Source organism: Fistularia commersonii, chromosome 24 (genome assembly GCF_037954325.1).
Source record: "Fistularia commersonii isolate RoL2024-O1a breed Wild chromosome 24, RoL_Fcom_v1.0, whole genome shotgun sequence".
Lineage (NCBI taxonomy): Eukaryota > Metazoa > Chordata > Actinopteri > Syngnathiformes > Fistulariidae > Fistularia > Fistularia commersonii.
Window position 1 is genome coordinate 12,248,435 of NC_141307.1, and position 17,853 is coordinate 12,266,287.

The following is a 17,853-nucleotide window of genomic DNA, read 5'->3' on the forward strand; positions in this document are numbered from 1 at the left end:
ACAATTTGCTCGTATACTTTGAGTGTTATAGATTTGGAGATGGATATCAAGGTAGGTCAAAATTAAACCCCAAAAATGTTTCATTTATCCGTGAGCTGTGAGCATACAAGTATGGGGCTAGATCCATGCACTGTGGACATTGGAGTTGTGAAGTGGACTCTGCATGACAAAGATAAAGAAATAGATATTGTACCAGCTTGTGAACCAAGCAGTAGGGGCAGGATTTAAGTCTACATAAGTGCCTTTGTCCTTCATAAAGCTAGGATCCTTCACCATCTCCAATCCATCAAACACATGAGCGTAAATGAATGCATTCATTTCTTTACACGCCTGCTCTGTGTTCCCTCACCCGTACATGCACTACACTGTGTACACACAGTATATGCATGTTCCATGTTCATTATTCTACCGAGCAGCCTCTATCATGGAATGTCTCTGCTGAAGGTAGGAGCCCCACTATGAGAGCATCGTGAACTTTACTTTACAAATTGTGGCATTTGAAAAAAAAAAAAGCGATTTAGAGGTCAGCGAGTCATTTACAGGCTACTCTTCCATCTGTTTTCATGTCTTTACATTTCGAAACTTTGGCTGCCATAGTCTCACATAAGTAGCTCTGCCCTTTCAAAGACTGAAGTCAGCTTTTAACTAACTGCGCAGAGTGGCTTCTCTCACTGCCAAATGCAAATCTGGCAGAAAGCGAGAGTCAGAAGTCAGATACGGAATGTAATGCAAAGCAATGTCAGGGCCAGATGAGCTGGAAACATCTGCAGCTGTTACACTGGCTGGTTTATGTGCCACTTGCTGTGGTGAAAGAGGCATTTAAGAGGAGTTCCAACGAAATTAGAGGATGAAGCGCGGCTCTCGTATGTTTGCGGTCTCTTTTTTACGCCGACGAATTCTCCAGAAATAGCGAGGACATCGATTTATGCTGTGGTTTAAATGATTTTATTTGAGTGTATGCGATCCAAGAAATTATTATTCTATTCTAATTCCGGGTTATTACACTTCACTAATCTCATTACGTTGAAAAGGACTGAATAATTTGCTTTTTTTTTTTCTTTTTTAAATTGACATTTGTGAGAATATCTGTTTCATGTCGGAGAGTCGGTGCATATTAGTTCCCCCCCTCCTCCTTTTTTTTTTTTTTTAACCGAACAATGACCATAAGGGAGCCACGGTAACACCGAGACCGAGGTCTGCAGATCAGTAGTAGCTGAGGGCTGGACATTGATGCTTTCTTCTCTCCCCCTGCCCCCCTCCTCTTCCAGAGGAAAAGAGTACGATACTCTGAGCTGGATTTCGAGGTAAGATCTCGGACCTCCCACCCTGTCATCAGCCTGTCTCTGCTTTCTTGTGCTTCTGCCGGAACTTGACGTGTACTTTACGTAGAACCAGCGAAAGGCATTGCTGAACCCCTCCCTTGCATGTGGAAAAAATGATCTATTTTACACCTACTTTTCGAGGTATGCTGTTTCTCCAACAGTGCCATTATTGTTTTATTCAATTGACCGATGAGGCTATAAACTATAATCCCCCTACGTGAAAATCCCGTCAATGGTTAAAGAAACAGCAAAGTAGAGTTGTCTGAAAGAATACCAGCATTTAAGTTTAGGGCAAACATGAGGGTGGCCGCATTTGAATGGCTAGTTGTATCTGTTGGAACGACACGTTTTGGGGTTTTATTGCAGTGCGAGTATGTTTGTGTTAAAGCCTCGACTCCGTAGAACTACCCGGGTGCCGTGTGAATCTCCAGTCTCACGCTAGAATTTCTTGGCCAAAAATCCCCATCATGTAAATTACGACTGTTTTGGGGGATCATTCGTCTTAATGGAGACTTTTTTTAAAGACTGGAGATTCATGTCGAACCAAAGAGACACACCATATGTTTTCTTAGACGCTTTCTGTGCTGACAAGCTACTAATGCAGTTATGACTGGTATTGTACTTATCTGGCAAGTTTACCGAAGCTGCATGTACAAGGATATTGGCTCTGGAAATTACTTCTGCTTTTATCGCTCGACTTAAAGAAAGAGTCTGGCACTGCTACGATTCAATGGAGAGTGAATATTTTTTCACCGTAATACCAAACCTGGTCGGTAAGTTGCTTTTATTTGCGAGCAGCAGCAGCAGCGCCGTAACTGAGATGCAACTCAAGTGGCCTGGAAAAATATTGTTTTCCGTCGGATGAGCTGTTTGTTTGTTTTTGTTTTTTCTTTAGCCGGTAAACATTCAGGAACGCCGCTTCACGTCCATTTTCGTGGGCGAGTTTTAAATTCAAAGCTCCGCGTTGGACGTTAAAGTTGACGCCTCCAACAATGAGCAGTGGATCGAACTGAAGCGATTTGCCCCGAAGTTTTACAAATACAACTCCCCAACGGCACCCGCTGTGGATCTTACCGAAGGATCTTACAGGCAGATAAATGTACAAGCATGAGCCGACAGTCAGCCGATCTGCAAATGTCCCTCTAATTCCTTTTCAATGCTGGCATCACCGCAGTCCCTCAACCCTTCCCCTTCAACCCTAACCCTGCCTGTCCTCTCTGGCTCCCAGTCATTTGGATTTTTGGTTTCTCTTTGGTTCATTTCGTTTTTTTTTTTGTTTTGTTTTCTTTTTTTTTTTTTTTTTTGGTGTTCCTTCCTTTCTTCCCTTCCAGAAAGTGATGCACACTCGCAAAAGACATTCTGAGCTGTACCATGAGCTCAACCACTCCTCCAAGTTCCACACCATAGACAGGTATAACAGGGACCAAGCCATGTCCACATTCAAGGTAAGACCATTGCCCCAAAGCAGGATAAGTCCCCGTAGTACCGATGCACCTTCACTTCCCCCTCGCCCGACTCCCCCGTCACCAAAAGAAGGCAGGAGCGCTAAATATTTCTGCGTTTTCAGCGTCGGTCGTCAGATTTTATCAATGCGCGATGACGTCGGTCGATCGGAAGAGGAAAATCCCTCCTTTGTTATTTACAAAGGACGTTTGTGAGCAGTTGTGTTAATTGCTTTTCAGATGGCTCCCTCAAAGAAAAAGGTTAGAGGGGAACTTGTTTAGTCGAAACCGTTTTCTTTGTCTCCTCTAGCTTGCTATTCTTAACACATCGCCGGAAAATCTAATTATAACGTCCTCAAATGTATAACTCCGGAGACAAACTTTACTCCAACCTTCCAATATTCCTTTGTTCCCCACTGTATTTTGCATGAACTGCTTGTGGTTTTAGCCTCATTAAATAGCCGTCGAAACAGTTTCATGATTTGTTAGCCGGAGGATAAGCAATCATAGACGGTAATCAAATCCTGCACTTTAAGAACTTTGCGACTACGGCTCGATTTTTTCCCCCCCGAATCGACTCACCGCAATGCACAAAGATGAACACCACTGTGTCTGTGCCCGTGTCATGTTGGTTTATATGTCTCTTATCGTGACTGTGTGTGGTGTGTGTGTGTGTGTGTGTGTGTGTGTGAAAGACATGGTTTTGTTTGAGTTTCCTTGAATGTGGGCGGGCGCCTGTGCACGGGAGACACATCTTTGAATCATTAATAAACAATTAGCAACAGACAAAAGAGCCCCCGCCTGCTCTGCTCTGACCTTCAGACGGACAGTTTCATTAACATTCAAACACGTGCACGTGCGCGCGGAACTCATCCGTGGAGCCGTGATGAGTTACTCATCCCTGATAGGTGCACTTTGCCCGGGCATCAACGGTATGCTGGTTCCCATCCAATTTACACCACCGGCAAAGTAGCAGGGGCCGGACTGACGTCTTTCATTAGCCGTGCCGCCAAGCCATACATTTTATCTGAGCGTGCGTGCGCACACACGTGCACGGACACGCGCTTCCATCCTCCCGAAATCTGAAGCGGCAGACTTTTCCGTCACTCCTCATTTGCCCAACATCTTGATCAAGAATTTCAGAAGGTTTGGCTCGGGCTCCGTTCATTAAAGTCGGGCAAATATTTTATGGAAGAGCAGAAAAAAATGGCAGCCTGCCTGCCGTATATTAGATGTTGATGGTTCTTAACAGTTTCACTGCAGCGCGTTAATCTGCCGCAGAGGGAGCTCAGGTGTACTTTGAGATTATGCCCAAACATAGCCGGAATGAACGATGGCCACAAATAATAGATAAGCCCAGTTCAAATTAATTAAGACAAATTGGAATCCATACGTCCCGCGGGTTAGTGACATCACGGGCTGTGAAGTGAAACCCCGACTTGCTCATCCGAACCCATTATGTTAAAAGAAAGTAGGCGGCTCACTTAAATTTGAATAATTACACAGATAATACTATCAGTGTCAGGCCTTTGACAGGACCCAGCTTGAAGTCATTACTCCTGTTGTCAACATCTCACTTTGAGAGTCACCACCAGACAGATACAGCTGACTATACACTAATTATGTAGATGAAAACTTTGCGAGCGTGTCCATACACTTGTGCGTTGAATTGCAGGGGTGTGTGCGCTGCATGATTTTGTGTTGTCAGACACATGGGTGTGTATTTGCATCTATGACGTAAATGTTTCTGTGTTTCTTTCTTGCTTTTCTTTTTGCATATTATATGTTTATACTTGTATCTTTTACCTGTCTGAGTTCCTTGTGTCGCAGTGTGCATAGTAGACCATGACTGCACGAGTAATGATATCATTGTTTCGTATTAAATCTAATAACCTCCTTTCTACGGCATAGGCGACGATGATGATCCGGTTCATTTATTGATTATCTATCGATTGATTTGACCCCCATGTTGGTGCTATAAGCGCCAGTTAAAAAAAAAAAAAAAAAGCATAAGTAGGATTTTTTTTTTTTTTTTTCCCCCGTATTAATAGCGAACCAAAATCCCCAAAAGTGTCCCCTCAACCAAACGTCACATGTCCAACGGATAAAGGTGAACTGGAGAAAATGACCTGCAAGTGTTACCAGACTGAGAGTCAACAGGGAGAAGGAAAGAACTCCCGACCTCGAACAAATCCCCGTTAATACTCAAAAAACGACCTAAAAACTCATGAAATGTCCGACTCGGGAAGGCTTCTTTGAATCCTCAAGTGCCAAACAGTGTTCTAACCCGGTATCTTAAAAGCCTGTAACCGTTTCTAACCGCTCCGGACGCTGTTCATCCACGACAGGTCCCCCCTCCGCCTCCACCGAGGCAGAACACTGAGCCGTCACTAGTGCGCAGAACGTCATTGGTTTACAAAGAGAGTCAACGTAAGGCAATCTGAACCTGCATAAACTTTGTGCAGTAAAGCCCCTCCTCAGTCATGATAAAGTAGTTTGTATAAAGTGTTTCATCACATTTCCCGTATATATGCATTCCTTAGTTTGACACTGTGTGTATCATATCTGAGATCCAGATTTCACCAGAGCACGACTGGCTGTCCTTCCCCCGACACAATCTTGGGATTAGTGATCAGCACCGCGCGGGACTTCAATTCGGAAAGTTCAGAAGGTGGTCACTTATTCTGTTTCCTCTCTTCGTGCAAAAAAGTTGAATCAACGAACGCGTCGACTCCTTTAGTTTGCGACGCTTGTCGAGTGTTTTTATATCAACGCACGCGTTCGCATTCGATCTGTTGCATTTTCCCACGATGAGTTCCAACTGAACTTTATCAGCATAAAAAGCTTTGCTTCAGTTCGGTCCGACGTCCTTTCTAAGTAACCTTTTCTTGGGCATATGTTTTTGAATATTACAAATAATTTAACAGTGAACTCTTTTAAAGACCAATCTAAATCTCAATGCTCTTCATGCAACATGCCATAAATTCATAAACCCTAATGATCTAAGCATACGCTCATGATCCTATTATATGGGCTATCGAAAAATATAATCATTGTGTAATTATTGTCTGTTGGCATGAGCATAATTGCATTTTATGTAGAGGTACTTTAAAAGTAATATAGATATATAAATATATATATATATATATATATATATATTTTAATTTCCTATAACTTGGATTGTAAGTCTTAGACATACAGGACTGTCTCAGAAAATTAGAGTATTGTGATAAAGTTCTTTATCTTCTGTAATGCAATTACAAAAACAAAAATGTCATACATTCTGGATTCATTACAAATCAACTGAAATACTGCAAGCCTATTATTATTTTATGTGGCTTACATCTTAAGAAAACTCAAAAATCCTATCTCAAAATATAAGAATATCATGAAAAAGTTTTTTTTTTTTTTTTTTTGATTGCATTACAGAAGATAAAGAACTTTATCACAATATTCTAATTTTCTGAGACAGTCCTGTATAAAACTAAGTCTATATCTTCTTTGACACAAACCGAGGGGGGAGGTGCTCATCTCACAAAACCGCCAGTCTGCATATGATAACATCAATTCTCAAAAATGGCATTTACCTTTAAATGACATAAACAGTGTCAAACTTTTAAAATTGACTTCATGTCGCTTTTCATCTATAATACCTCTCAGTGTTTCATAGTGAACCGATTGTATGGACGAAGCCTAAAGCACCAGACGATCCCCTAGTTGTGTGGTCTGGCGTTCCCTCCCCTGTGCTTTGGCAGTGATGTCATTATTGTTAGCGCGCCTTTCTTCGCCAATTTAACGTCTGGAAATGCGCAGCGTGCGATCGTGAGGTTCACGGGACGCGTAGCTGGACTTCGTCCGAGATGAAATACGAGAAGAAGTTCATGCTTTTTGCTTCGACGGCGCCGCCATCCATACGGTCATCGTGTCCCTTGCAGCGCCAGAGTTAAAGCTCAGGAACTAACCAATAATGCCTTTTCATAAATCAGTTCTTAAAGACAATGAGCCATCCAAACACGTTTATAATCACATCATAAACCATTATATTCTGGCCATAAACTACCTCATTGGCTCTAAACGGGGCTCGACACAATGAGTGTCCGTATGGGTGCCGAGTCCCTCAGAAATATTTCGAATCGCTCCGGGTTCAGGGAATCCCTGAACCGTTTTACTTCTCCGACAAGGTAGGATCTCTGTGTTGTCTGTGTCGAGGAGATGAGTGGATACCAGAAAACATCCGGGCCGGAAACACACACACCCGTTTTTCCACTCTCACATCCGATCCAATTTTCGGCGTAAGCGTACCGGACTTAAAGTGGTTTTGGGCATCGCGTGTTCCGGCCCGGGTCTTAAATCTCCTGAACTGCACTCCCTCTTGTCATTCTCTCGTCTCCACACCAGCAACTCACACTGCATTTGACCCCTCATTGCTTGTCCACTATGTCACCCATTAGCGACCCGTAGAGGCACGTTGAGCCGCATTTTGTAATAACGGTGCATTTTGTAATAAAGGTCCAAAATGTAATCACTTTTTCATTTCATTTTGTAATAAAGCCGCATTTTGTAATAAACTGCCCCAACGCATTTTGTCATAAATGTTGCCGCATTATGTAATGAGTTATTACATTTTGAGAAGATTATTACAAAATGCACTTGCAACTTTTTTTATTCTCTAGGAAATGTAATAACATGGAATTTATAGAATATTCTCTGTTAATGCAACCTTTGAATAGTGTACTGATAGTAATTGCTAAGTACTGCTACTAGGCTAATACAGTAATATTGATAATAGGCCTAGCTTTTACAAATACTTTTAAGTAAAATAAAATACAATCAACAAACTTATGCTTTAGAATTGTTATTACATAATGCACCATGTTATTACATTTCCTAGAAAATAAAAAAGTTGCAAGTGCATTTTGTAATAATCTTCTAAATATGTAATAACTTATTACATAATGCGGCAAAATTTATTACAAAAATTTATTACAAAATGCGGCTTTATTACAAAATGAAATGAAAAAGCTATTACATTTTGGACGTTTATTACAAAATACACTGTTATTACAAAATGCGGCTCAACAGGCATTAAATGATGACGGAAATGTAAAAGATGCATATAGAAGATATGATCTACCTCTCTTATCTATCAGTGCGCGAAGGATATCTGAAAAATTAATGCACATGTTGTCCTAGTTCTGAAAACCACTCAGCAAAATTCCTTACTTTTTAACTCCGACTTACAAAGGTCAGCGGCAGGCTTTGGCAAAGACATTTTTCCTCTGGTTTTAATTTATTTATTTTTTCAGCATGCATAGCAATTTACCCTAGGAAAAAAAAAGAAAAAAAAAAAGGCTACTTTGTACTTAAATCTAGCGCATCTGAAATCTTCTTAATAATCGGTGACCTGAAACAAGTGCTTTTCAGCATCCGCAGAGCCGAAGGAGAAAAAAATATCCGCCGTTGTAGCTTTACTTGGAATAACGATTTAAATAATAATATGAATAATAGCATTAATGATATGAATTTGAGTCTGCTCTCGGGTCCGGCGGATCCACCCGGATTTGTTTTCACCGAGGATACAAACGAGGTCACTGACGTTTGTGAAAGACAAGATAATTGAGTCACGGTGAACGTATTAGCATTAGCGTCCGAACGGATGTTTAGATTTAAAAGAGCTTCTTTGTATCCGTCTGTCTTCCATCGGGGGTTGGAAAGGTCATCGCACTTTAAATCGTGCGCGATGCTTCCGGTTGGGATGGAACACGAGAGGACCACACGCGGCGTCTCGTAACGCTTTGACTCCAGACGTGTTGCAAAGGCAGTTAGCGCTTCTGTTTTGATTTACAGTGGAGGGCGTCTCTGTGTGGAGTTTGCATCTTCGGTTTCCTCCCACGACCCAAAAACATGCATCAGGGTAATAGACCCTGAACTGATAGGCTACAATCCCCCCGCCACGCTGAGCGATCGCCCTACCATTATACATAATGAATGGATGATGCATAAGAGAGGAAAAAAGTAGCTTTCCCCGCACAAAAGAAAGACAAGATGTGCAATTCAGTCCTGACAACATGTGCTTGAATTCAATTGGGTGCATTAGGGTTTCCTGTTAGAGATATAGCGGACTTTGGGTGCTCTTTTTATTAAACCACTTAACATTTGTGAGTGTAATTGATGTATTTTGGCAACGAAGGATGACATTTAGCTAAGGTAATGTGTTTTCTCTAATTATGTCCCGTGTAAAATGAAGATGTAGAATTCCAAATGACAAAGAGCCCATTTTTGTTGATTCACTCAGGGCGGTTTCCCCTTCTTTTCGAAAACCCTACATGTCTTGATAATCAATTAGCTGGTATTACGCTAAAGGGGCTTCAATCTCGCATTCCTGCAATAAACTCAGGGCTTCCCCTTCATATCTCAGCATCCCCCTCCCCAATCCTGCTCATGGCGTGACATTTTCCATCTTACCGTCTCCCTCGTTTTCTCATTTCTGCTCCCCCCACCTCCCCCCAACCCCATGCATTTGCCCCCTCGGTGGAACATTTGAGGCATTAATTGAATAATTCATTCCTCTCATCAGCTTGCTTTTAATTATTTCCGTGCCCCCTTCACCACACGGAGTGTGTGGCTCATCAACTGTTTTCATCCCGACACACAAATTCCCCATGAAAACGAAAGGCTTCGACGCATCGGCTACATCGTTGGCTCCTAATGAAGGGAACGGTCGGGCCGAGCGAAACGAGACGAGACTTCGTGCACCGGCAGGCACAATGCTATTTTAGCTCATTTGGTGTTTTTTTTTTGGGGGGGGGGGGAATTAAAGAGAGTTGAAAGGGGCCAAATCGCTGGATTGGAGTATTTCCGTACGGGAGCACTGGCCTTGGATGCCATTGCCCCTCATTATCCAGGCTCAAACGGCACCAAACCAAGTCTGTGTGTCTGATTCCTCATTTGTTTGCAATGTGTTGCGCTAATGGAATTTATTTGCCCTACATTTTTTTTTTTTTCCCAAATTGGCTCCTTTGAAAGTCCTTATTACTTGTGACACGGATTCCTCCCCAGCTAAAGGGGTAAACGATGCTAAAGACCGCTAACGCCGGTTAGTCTGTTTTCACGGCCTCCGATAAACGAAACGTCTGCTGGCTCGGGGAGATTGTATCATTATCGTGTTAATATAATTGAATAATTGTAAACCCGCCCTCCCATCGACTTGCGACGACTCGAAAGCGTCCGAAACAATTTAAGTCGGACGCCAGCTCGCACGAGCCGTGTTTTGCGGGGCGAATCATCACATCACATGGGAGTGTGCCATCGTACGGATCCGCTCGGCGCTGATAATCACTGAAATGTGGGAGTTGCAAAATCTCTGTAAAGCAGGATCGTATCGATTATGCTTATTAGTGAAAAAGGGTGCGATTCTAAAGCTGTAAAGAACATTTCTGGTGTCCGCTCATCCCTGTGTGTTTTGTTCATGCGTAATTTTTGTAACCTTTTATGTCTCTGCATGTATTTTCCTTGATTTACAGGTTCTCTTTATTATGATTTTTTTCCTTTCTTTCATGTCCTGTTTTTTTGGGCTCATTTCCTATTTTGCATCCGTTGTTGCCTGACGGGGGTTTTGTGTTGTATGCTTGTTGTCACGTCCCAGTTTGAATGTAGCCAGACAGTCAGCAGAGCCACGGCCATCCAAGTCAACAAAGGTACAGTCGACCCACTCACCCATCACCCTGCCGCCCGCCTCCATTACTAAAAATGTCCGCTGCTTTGTTCCCCCCCTGAGAACTCGCATGGTACGGTCCAACATAGGGGATCCTCGGCTGTCCGAACCTCTCAGTCAGTTCTTTTGCGTAATTTGCTCAGGTCGTCTACTTCTTTATGAGGAGGTGATGAGTCTCAGGTGTCTCCTCGAAAGCTCGACGCCAGATCCTGCTTGACTCCGCGGCCGAAGAATCGTTTTCACATCGGCGAAGAATAGGAAGTGACCGAAACATGATAATCGAGCTATCGGTCGGTTTCGGGGTTTTGATACGAATACACAACCTTATTGTGATGGCGGGCGTCATCGCTACGCAGATAATTTGAATAAAATAATGTTTTGTTTTTGCTTTCTTATTTAAAAGTGACCTTTCCCACAGAGTGGCCTGTTCTTGATCAAGAATGTTGCCCGATTGAAAGACCAGTTCAATCGTCTCATCAGCTAAAACCGTCGTTCCTGTATTCCTTTTATTTTTTTTCCACTTCGGTTTGTCATCTTTTTTTCCAGCTGCTGCACTTCAAGTTCCCAGTATGCGCTCTATTCATGCATTTTTTTTTTTTTTTTTAATTCTTCTATTCGTTTACATTCGGATCGGTCACATACGGTAGAATCTCAGCGCTAACTGCTAAATAGAAAGTGGTATCAGCGATGGAGCTGTCAGTTTGAACAAACCCAGTCCACCTCTCATCTTAGCTTTATCTGCTTCCTGTAGTTTGGACTATTATAAGCATTTAACAGACAACACGCTCAGGCTTTTTCGCTTGTAGGAGTTTCTTTGGTGGTAACATCGCCGAATGTCGCACAGCCTGTCGTGCTGCACAATTGGAATCTAACCCGATCTTACCCAAAAAAAGCATTTTCTTTCCACTCGCTGTTTTTGTCGTAGCTATATTAGCTTTCCGTTGTGCCTAGCATGTGGAGTGTTCCAGTGTTTGAGTTCCCCCCCTCCGACCGACCAGGATATTAAACTCACCGTCCGTCCAACACGACCCTTTTGTCTGTGGGTATTTCAATAACATTACTTCTTCCATCATTGCCTGTGCAGTGATGGACTATCTATCTTTGTGTGTGTGTGTGTGTGTGTGTTTGTATGTTGCACTTTATCACGAGAGAGCTGGTGAGGAGAGTTTGAGCGAGCGAGAGAGCGAGAGAGAAGGAATGAGGTGTGAACACAAAGCTACAGCTGACTGGTCACCTTCAGAAGGTGTGGGGACAATGCTTTTGTTTCAGGGCAGGAGTTGTCAGTGACTGTGATTTGCCATTCTTCTTCTTCTTCTTCTTCTTCTTCTTCTTCTTCTTCTTCCTTTCTGTCTGTCTCTTTCTCTCTCTTGTCACCTCCCCTTGTCTTCTCCCTCCCATTTCATCACCACAGAGGGAAAAGCGTTGGAGCATTTCGTCTGCTGGAGGTGAAAAGAACTCATCGAGTGTAAGTAGAAGGGGTTACTGGCAGAGAGGGAGAGAGTGTGAGGCGAAAAAGGGATGAGATGGGGCTTTGGGCCAAGGAGGAATGGAGGCAGGCGGAGATGGCAAAAGGGAAAGGATAGACACACAGAAGCAACACAATCGCGTTAGCCTAGTCTCCCAGGGATAAAGTTGAGCTTAACTGCAGCATTACCCACTCTCCTGCATTACAAAATGTTCCTTCGCCAGCAGTTAGCATGCAAATTGGCTCCCAGATTATGCCTTTTGTATTCATTTTACCAACTGTCAGACTGTGACGCAGGAAGAATGATAATAAGGCAGATATTGCCCCCTAGCGCTCCGGCGACTATTGTCACTCTGCTCGACAGGAAAGGGAGTACTGTGCGACTTCAGATTAAGGAGACGTGTGTGTGTGTGTGTGTGTCGGACGAGTGTATAGCCAGGGATTGAGGGTGCGAATCGCTCGTATTGAGCTACATGTGTATTCCATTAGAAGTGGCTGAATAAAGAGAGGGCAATACGGTGCACGAAAAAAGGTGAAGAAAATTTAATGAAAGGCGCTGCAGGATTTAGCTGAGTTGGTTGGAGGCGCCGGCGAGGAGAAGAGCTTGCGAGCGCTTACCATTGGATTAAAATGAAAGCAAACCGCTGACTGTCATTAATTCGGACAGGTGGGGAGAACATGGCGAGAATTTTAAAGTTCAATCCAGCGCCCGTGAATCTTCTTTTCTTTTCAGATTCACCGGAAGAGTGCGGAATATTCATTTTATCAATGTCATTACAAAATGAATATTCGCTTCTGTTTACATGTCGGTGTGTTCGAAGCGCCGCGACGGTTTCGTCGCGGTTTTTCGTCTCGGTAGATCTCGCTCTGCCGAGAGTCGCCGCGGCCGGCAACCTCTCGCGCCCCCTCCAGTATCTATGAAATAATTACCTCCATGAGGTAATGAGTCTTATTTGAATAATGGGCTTTATCTGATGCATAATGCTACCTCCAACTCTGCTTTTAGTTAATCCCCCAACATGCATTTTACATGCATGGTGGGTACATCTGTGGACCACGTGCGCCGATCACAGACCCCCCGAGATGAGGGTTTCACACTTTTATCAGTAACTATGAAAAGTCACCGGATGCAGAATGTGTGCGGGATAAGATAAGCGGTTTCATTTCTCCAAAACATGGATAAAAATAGTGTCCCTTTTGATTTAAAGTTGGATATTATCTACAGGTACACACAAAGGTATGTATTGTTGTGCTTATGAGTTAACGGGGGGCCTCTCGGAAATACTAACGATTCGCCTCGTGTTCTGCCTGTCTTTGTTTGCAAAGCCAGTTTCCAGTTTCCTCTGCAAATTCATGAACAAAATGTCTCCATCTCCAAATCTCTGAGCTCCGCGTTTAGAAAAAGACGACAACGTATCACATCTCGGATGCTTCTCCCCTAAATAAAATCAAATAAAATAAGAATGAAAATAAAAAAAAATTAAAAAAATAGAGGTTATCCTCTCTGATGATAACACTATTTTGTTGCAAAAAAAAAAAACAAAACAGCAAGATTTCTGAGAAGCCATCGCTTGTGATTGAAATATTCCAAATGATATTCACCGCCACCCCATTATAATGCTCTAACGCCAAACTCATCAGGAATGAATGAAACTTAGATATGTGTCTTTATCCAGAGCCTTCGGGTCCTGGAGTTGGAGGCACAGACGCCTGGAGAAAGACTTTTATCAAATGTCTGCTCCTGTTTCCTTCTTTTAGCATTGTTGCTATCTGCTAAAATAGCCCGCTGAGCCTTCAGAATCAGAGCCAGTTTCCGTAAAACGGATCCCCTTGTATTAAAGCGCACGTTTCCCCGTCCGTCCTCCCGATTGTCCTCACAAGCCTCTGTTCCTTCGTCCTTTTTCTGCATCAGGACAAGTCCATCCTTGAGGACCAGAGCTCCTGGGACAGCTTCAAGACCATGACCCCCGAGCTTTCCATCGTGCCTGGGGAGCAGAAAGATCGGATGGAGCTGCACAATAAGAACTGGGACTCCTCCTCCGCTAACACGCCCGACTCGTCCGAGGGAGACTTCCAGACTGAAGTGTGAGGAGATGCAGACGTACGCGCGGTTACTTGAATACACACACACACACACACACACACACACACATATGCAGAGAGAGATACTGGACATGTTAAAATAAAAGGGCGCCGACCCGCTCGCACTTGCAAAGATCTCACACTCTGTCGCCCGACTCCTGCAACGCGCTCTTTTTGGATCCCATACCGTATTTGTTTACCGCCGCGGTGGACAGACACGGGAAGAAGACTGTTCTACTCTATATTTTCACAGAGACCGTTGAGAAGAAGGAACAGGAGCTTGACACGTCTGAGACCCAAGAGAGTTTTTAAAAATGAACAGAGGAACGATTAAAACTTATTTCTGGAGAAAAAAAAAAGACAAAAAATGTGTGAAAAAGAGAATCTATTTCAATGATTTGATGATTTTGGGGGGGGGGGGGGGGCGGGGTTAGAAAAAAAAAAAAAAAAAAGAAAAGAAAAACAACAAATCATAAAGAAGAGTATTTCCGCACTGTTCTGTTCTTTTTATAGCAACGAGGAAAAAGATCCCATCCAGGTTTCTCGCACACTGTCGCCCCCCCTTTTCATTTATTTCCCTTTCTCTTCTAATGGATGACAAAAACATTCAATCTGTCAGCTTTTTCATTTCTCCTCGTATCTCTTTCGTACGTGTGTGTGCGCGCGCATGTGTCCTATTCTTTTCCTCATTTGGATGGTTAAGGTTGGGGTTGCAGGAGATAAGCTGCTCGCTGATTTGTGCCATCCAGCCTGGTTCTTCAGGTTCCAGTTCAACAGCTCCATCTATCCTCACACTTCCTCTCCGTTAACATTGTATTCCCCCCCCCCTTTTTTTTTTTTTTTCCTCTTCTGTGTGTGTATTTTCTGTGACTTAGTTAAAACCGTCCTTCCACATGCTTTGGAAACTTTTAACAAAAGAAGAAAAAGGAAAAAATATATATATCTAGGAAGAAGTTACTGAGTTGTGTTTTATGGCCTAACTTATCAAGAGGGATCGGTTTCTTTCCAGCTGAAAAAAATTTGATTTGCTTGTGCTGCCTTTCTATTTTATTTATTTTTATTATTATTATTATTTTTTTTTTCCCTTTATTCATTTCCTGTGACAATTTGCCAAAGTGGAACTTTCAAAAGATGATTTAGAACACACAAGGCATATAAATGTGAGCTTGCTTTCCGAGGTAATGGGTGCCACATGTCATCCCAGCCATTAGGGGGGGAAAAAAAAAAAAAGAAAAAAAAAAAAAAAAAAAAGGATTATTATCGTCACGTGATTCCCGAATCTAACCCTCCTCCCTCCGAGCTCAGAGCTGAAAGCCTTTTAGCGTCTCAATCCGTTCCAGCCCCCGCCGAATCGCAGAAGAAGAAGAAGAAGAATCGTGGTCATTTCAGCCCGAATCGAGTTCCACATCTCATTCCTAAATAACGTGCATTGACGCCGCTTCGGGCGAAGTATCGATCAGTTCAGTAGCTACCTCACCGTTCCCCAGTTAGAGGAAATACTCCACGTGACCGGGGATGCATCCTACGTCGAACCACCACCGGAGATTTTTTTCCTCTTTCTTTATGCAGGAATCCAGGCTTGGGCATAAAACACTTTGCTTTCAGCGGCGTCACACCTTTGCCATCTCTAATGCCGTCCTTCTCTCTCCAAGCTTCACGCCGCCAGATGGAACGGGACGTTACCGTTAAAGCGTCTCGTTTCCATGGATTCCCTACGCGCGATCGTGTTCTTTCTCAGATAATTTGCTTGTAAACCGCGACAGGCCGGGACGGAGTCGCGTAAGTTATGGAGTGAAGAGGAAAATCGAAAAAAAAAAGTTTCTCACGAGGGAGGCCTTTTTTTGGAAATCGGGCATCCGGAACTGAAACCGCGTCCGGAAAGAAATGAAAAGCAACGAAGAGAAAACAGTAGAGCTAAAAACATTTGAAAAACAAAGAGGCAAGTTAAGAAGAGGCGGGCTCACAACAGTAATTAAGAGGGGCGGAGATACGTCCTGACATTTTCTCACGCAGCCCTCGACCCATCTGTTTAAAGATCCCTCATGTGGTAGAAGCTCAGCTCGGCACAGATGGCGAGACGAGACCGCGGCCGTTCTAACCTTTCAAGCTAATCCACCGATAGGCAAACCTTACAATTCCTTTCCTCTCACAGGAACCGCATAGGTTTCGCCCCCGAGGTACCGAGGCTAAGGTGACTTTCAATTCCACGAAGCTCTGGATGCAAACTCTGCCGCTCGGATTGTCCGATCGCAGCAAAGAACGGCGGCCCGTCATTACATGATAACAGAAGAAAAAGAAAAATATAAAAAACACATCTCAGGTGAAATTGATTTTAGCTCCATAGACAAGGTAGTCCTAAAATTTGGAAAGCATTTAGAGGGAAAGCCCTTAATCAAATCACAAAGCTGTGTTCCCATGGTAACATAAGGAGGATTTGCGGTTAAATAACAAAAAAAAAAAAAAAAAAAATTGAAATGAGGATGTTTTCACACCGAAGATCGATGCTGACTGGCTACGTTTGACTGATTATTTGATCGTGCTCCCTTATCGTTTTAATTCGTGCTAATCATCTTGTAGCTCTGCTTTTCACAAACACACACACACATACATATACGTGTGTGTGCGTGTGTGTGGATATTACAATGAATGTGCAGTGTGTATATGAAGAAACCCGTGAAGAAAATTCTGGACAGTTAGCGAAGGCGTATGTTTTGATTTGTGTGCTTTGAAAACCGACTCACCCGAGACATTTAACGCAAAGGCAAGCGAATTTACAATTTAACTCCACGTGGACGTCGACTAAACCTCCCCTCGTGCTCCTCCTACCCTTCTTCTATCTCCTCCGCTTTCAAAGCCTAGGTGTTGACCAACTGCTCCAACCATCCAGCATCCCGAGTTGATTTAATACCGAGAGTTCCTCCCGTTCCTTCCCCTCCCCGCCCCTCATTTCTGTTCTTTTTTTTTTATACATAAGATTGTACAAAGTAGTCCTCTAAAGTTTTCATAGTGTCTTTTATATGAAAATAAATTTTCAAATCGATCTGTGTCTCGTATGTGAACATGAGCTGCCCGGAGGTCGTCTCCGAATGAGCATCCGTCGCATCCCGTGTTTTCATACTGTGGTTGCGAGTGTTGGGCGTGACGAACCGGGTTATCTGGAAGCGCCGAAGCTTAACCGTGACGAATGCAGAGCCCTGCTGCCGCTCCGTCTAAAACTGTAATAGGAGAATTTTAAGCCAGGAGAATGGAACGACCAAAGCGTTGATCGTGGGTCTGAACCGGGGGTCGGCAACCCTCAACACCCAAAGAGCCATCCGGACCCGGTTTCCTCGGAAAAGAAAACACTGGGAGCCGCAATTACTTTTTGACGTCTAAAATAAAGGTACCGCTGTATGTATTGCTTTTTATTACCTTTACACTTTGTATAAACAAGTGTGAAGTGTGTTGCTTCTGAAATTCACAAAGTGTTACGGAGAAAATTAAATTTTATTTATGTAATGAACTCATTTTGAGCTTTGGGCTTTCAGAGCGTTTAGCGGAGCCTTGACCTGAATTTTAAAAATAAATCGGGAAAAAAATCACTGTGTCGGTAAACAATAAAAAAAATGCAAAATATCTTCATAAATATCTATTTTGCCTGGTTTATGGGACTTCTGCTGCTGAACTGCTGCGCACAGCATCTGCAAACCGTGACTTTACCGGCTTCCGCCAGTGTGACGTTATTTCGAGCGGCGAAAAATAATAAATATAATTTTATTTAACATTTCAAGATCACAATAATTTTCCAACTTACAAAAAAAATGAATTAACACAAATGAAATATGCTTC

The 17,853-nt window shown here is 43.1% G+C and overlaps 1 protein-coding gene across 29 annotated transcripts in view; it reads left to right on the top strand.

Moving 5' to 3' along the window:
• The window catches only part of adgrb2 (adhesion G protein-coupled receptor B2), a 208,140-nt gene extending 191,075 nt beyond the window's left edge, over positions 1 to 17,065 (top strand). For 19 of the 29 annotated variants that reach the window (XM_086171266.1, XM_086171269.1, XM_086171268.1 and 16 more), the window contains 4 exons: positions 1,269 to 1,304; positions 2,654 to 2,767; positions 11,890 to 11,943; positions 13,856 to 17,065. In XM_086171266.1, the coding sequence (XP_086027392.1) occupies positions 1,269 to 1,304; positions 2,654 to 2,767; positions 11,890 to 11,943; positions 13,856 to 14,032 (381 nt within the window). In that variant the 3' untranslated portion in view covers positions 14,033 to 17,065. Of the gene's footprint in view, positions 1 to 1,268; positions 1,305 to 2,653; positions 2,768 to 5,112; positions 5,195 to 10,409; positions 10,462 to 11,889; positions 11,944 to 13,855 lie in introns of all 29 variants that reach the window. The other 10 variants (XM_086171281.1, XM_086171285.1, XM_086171291.1 and 7 more) reach the window with 7 other exon arrangements.
• The last annotated feature ends 788 nt before the right edge of the window (positions 17,066 to 17,853 follow it).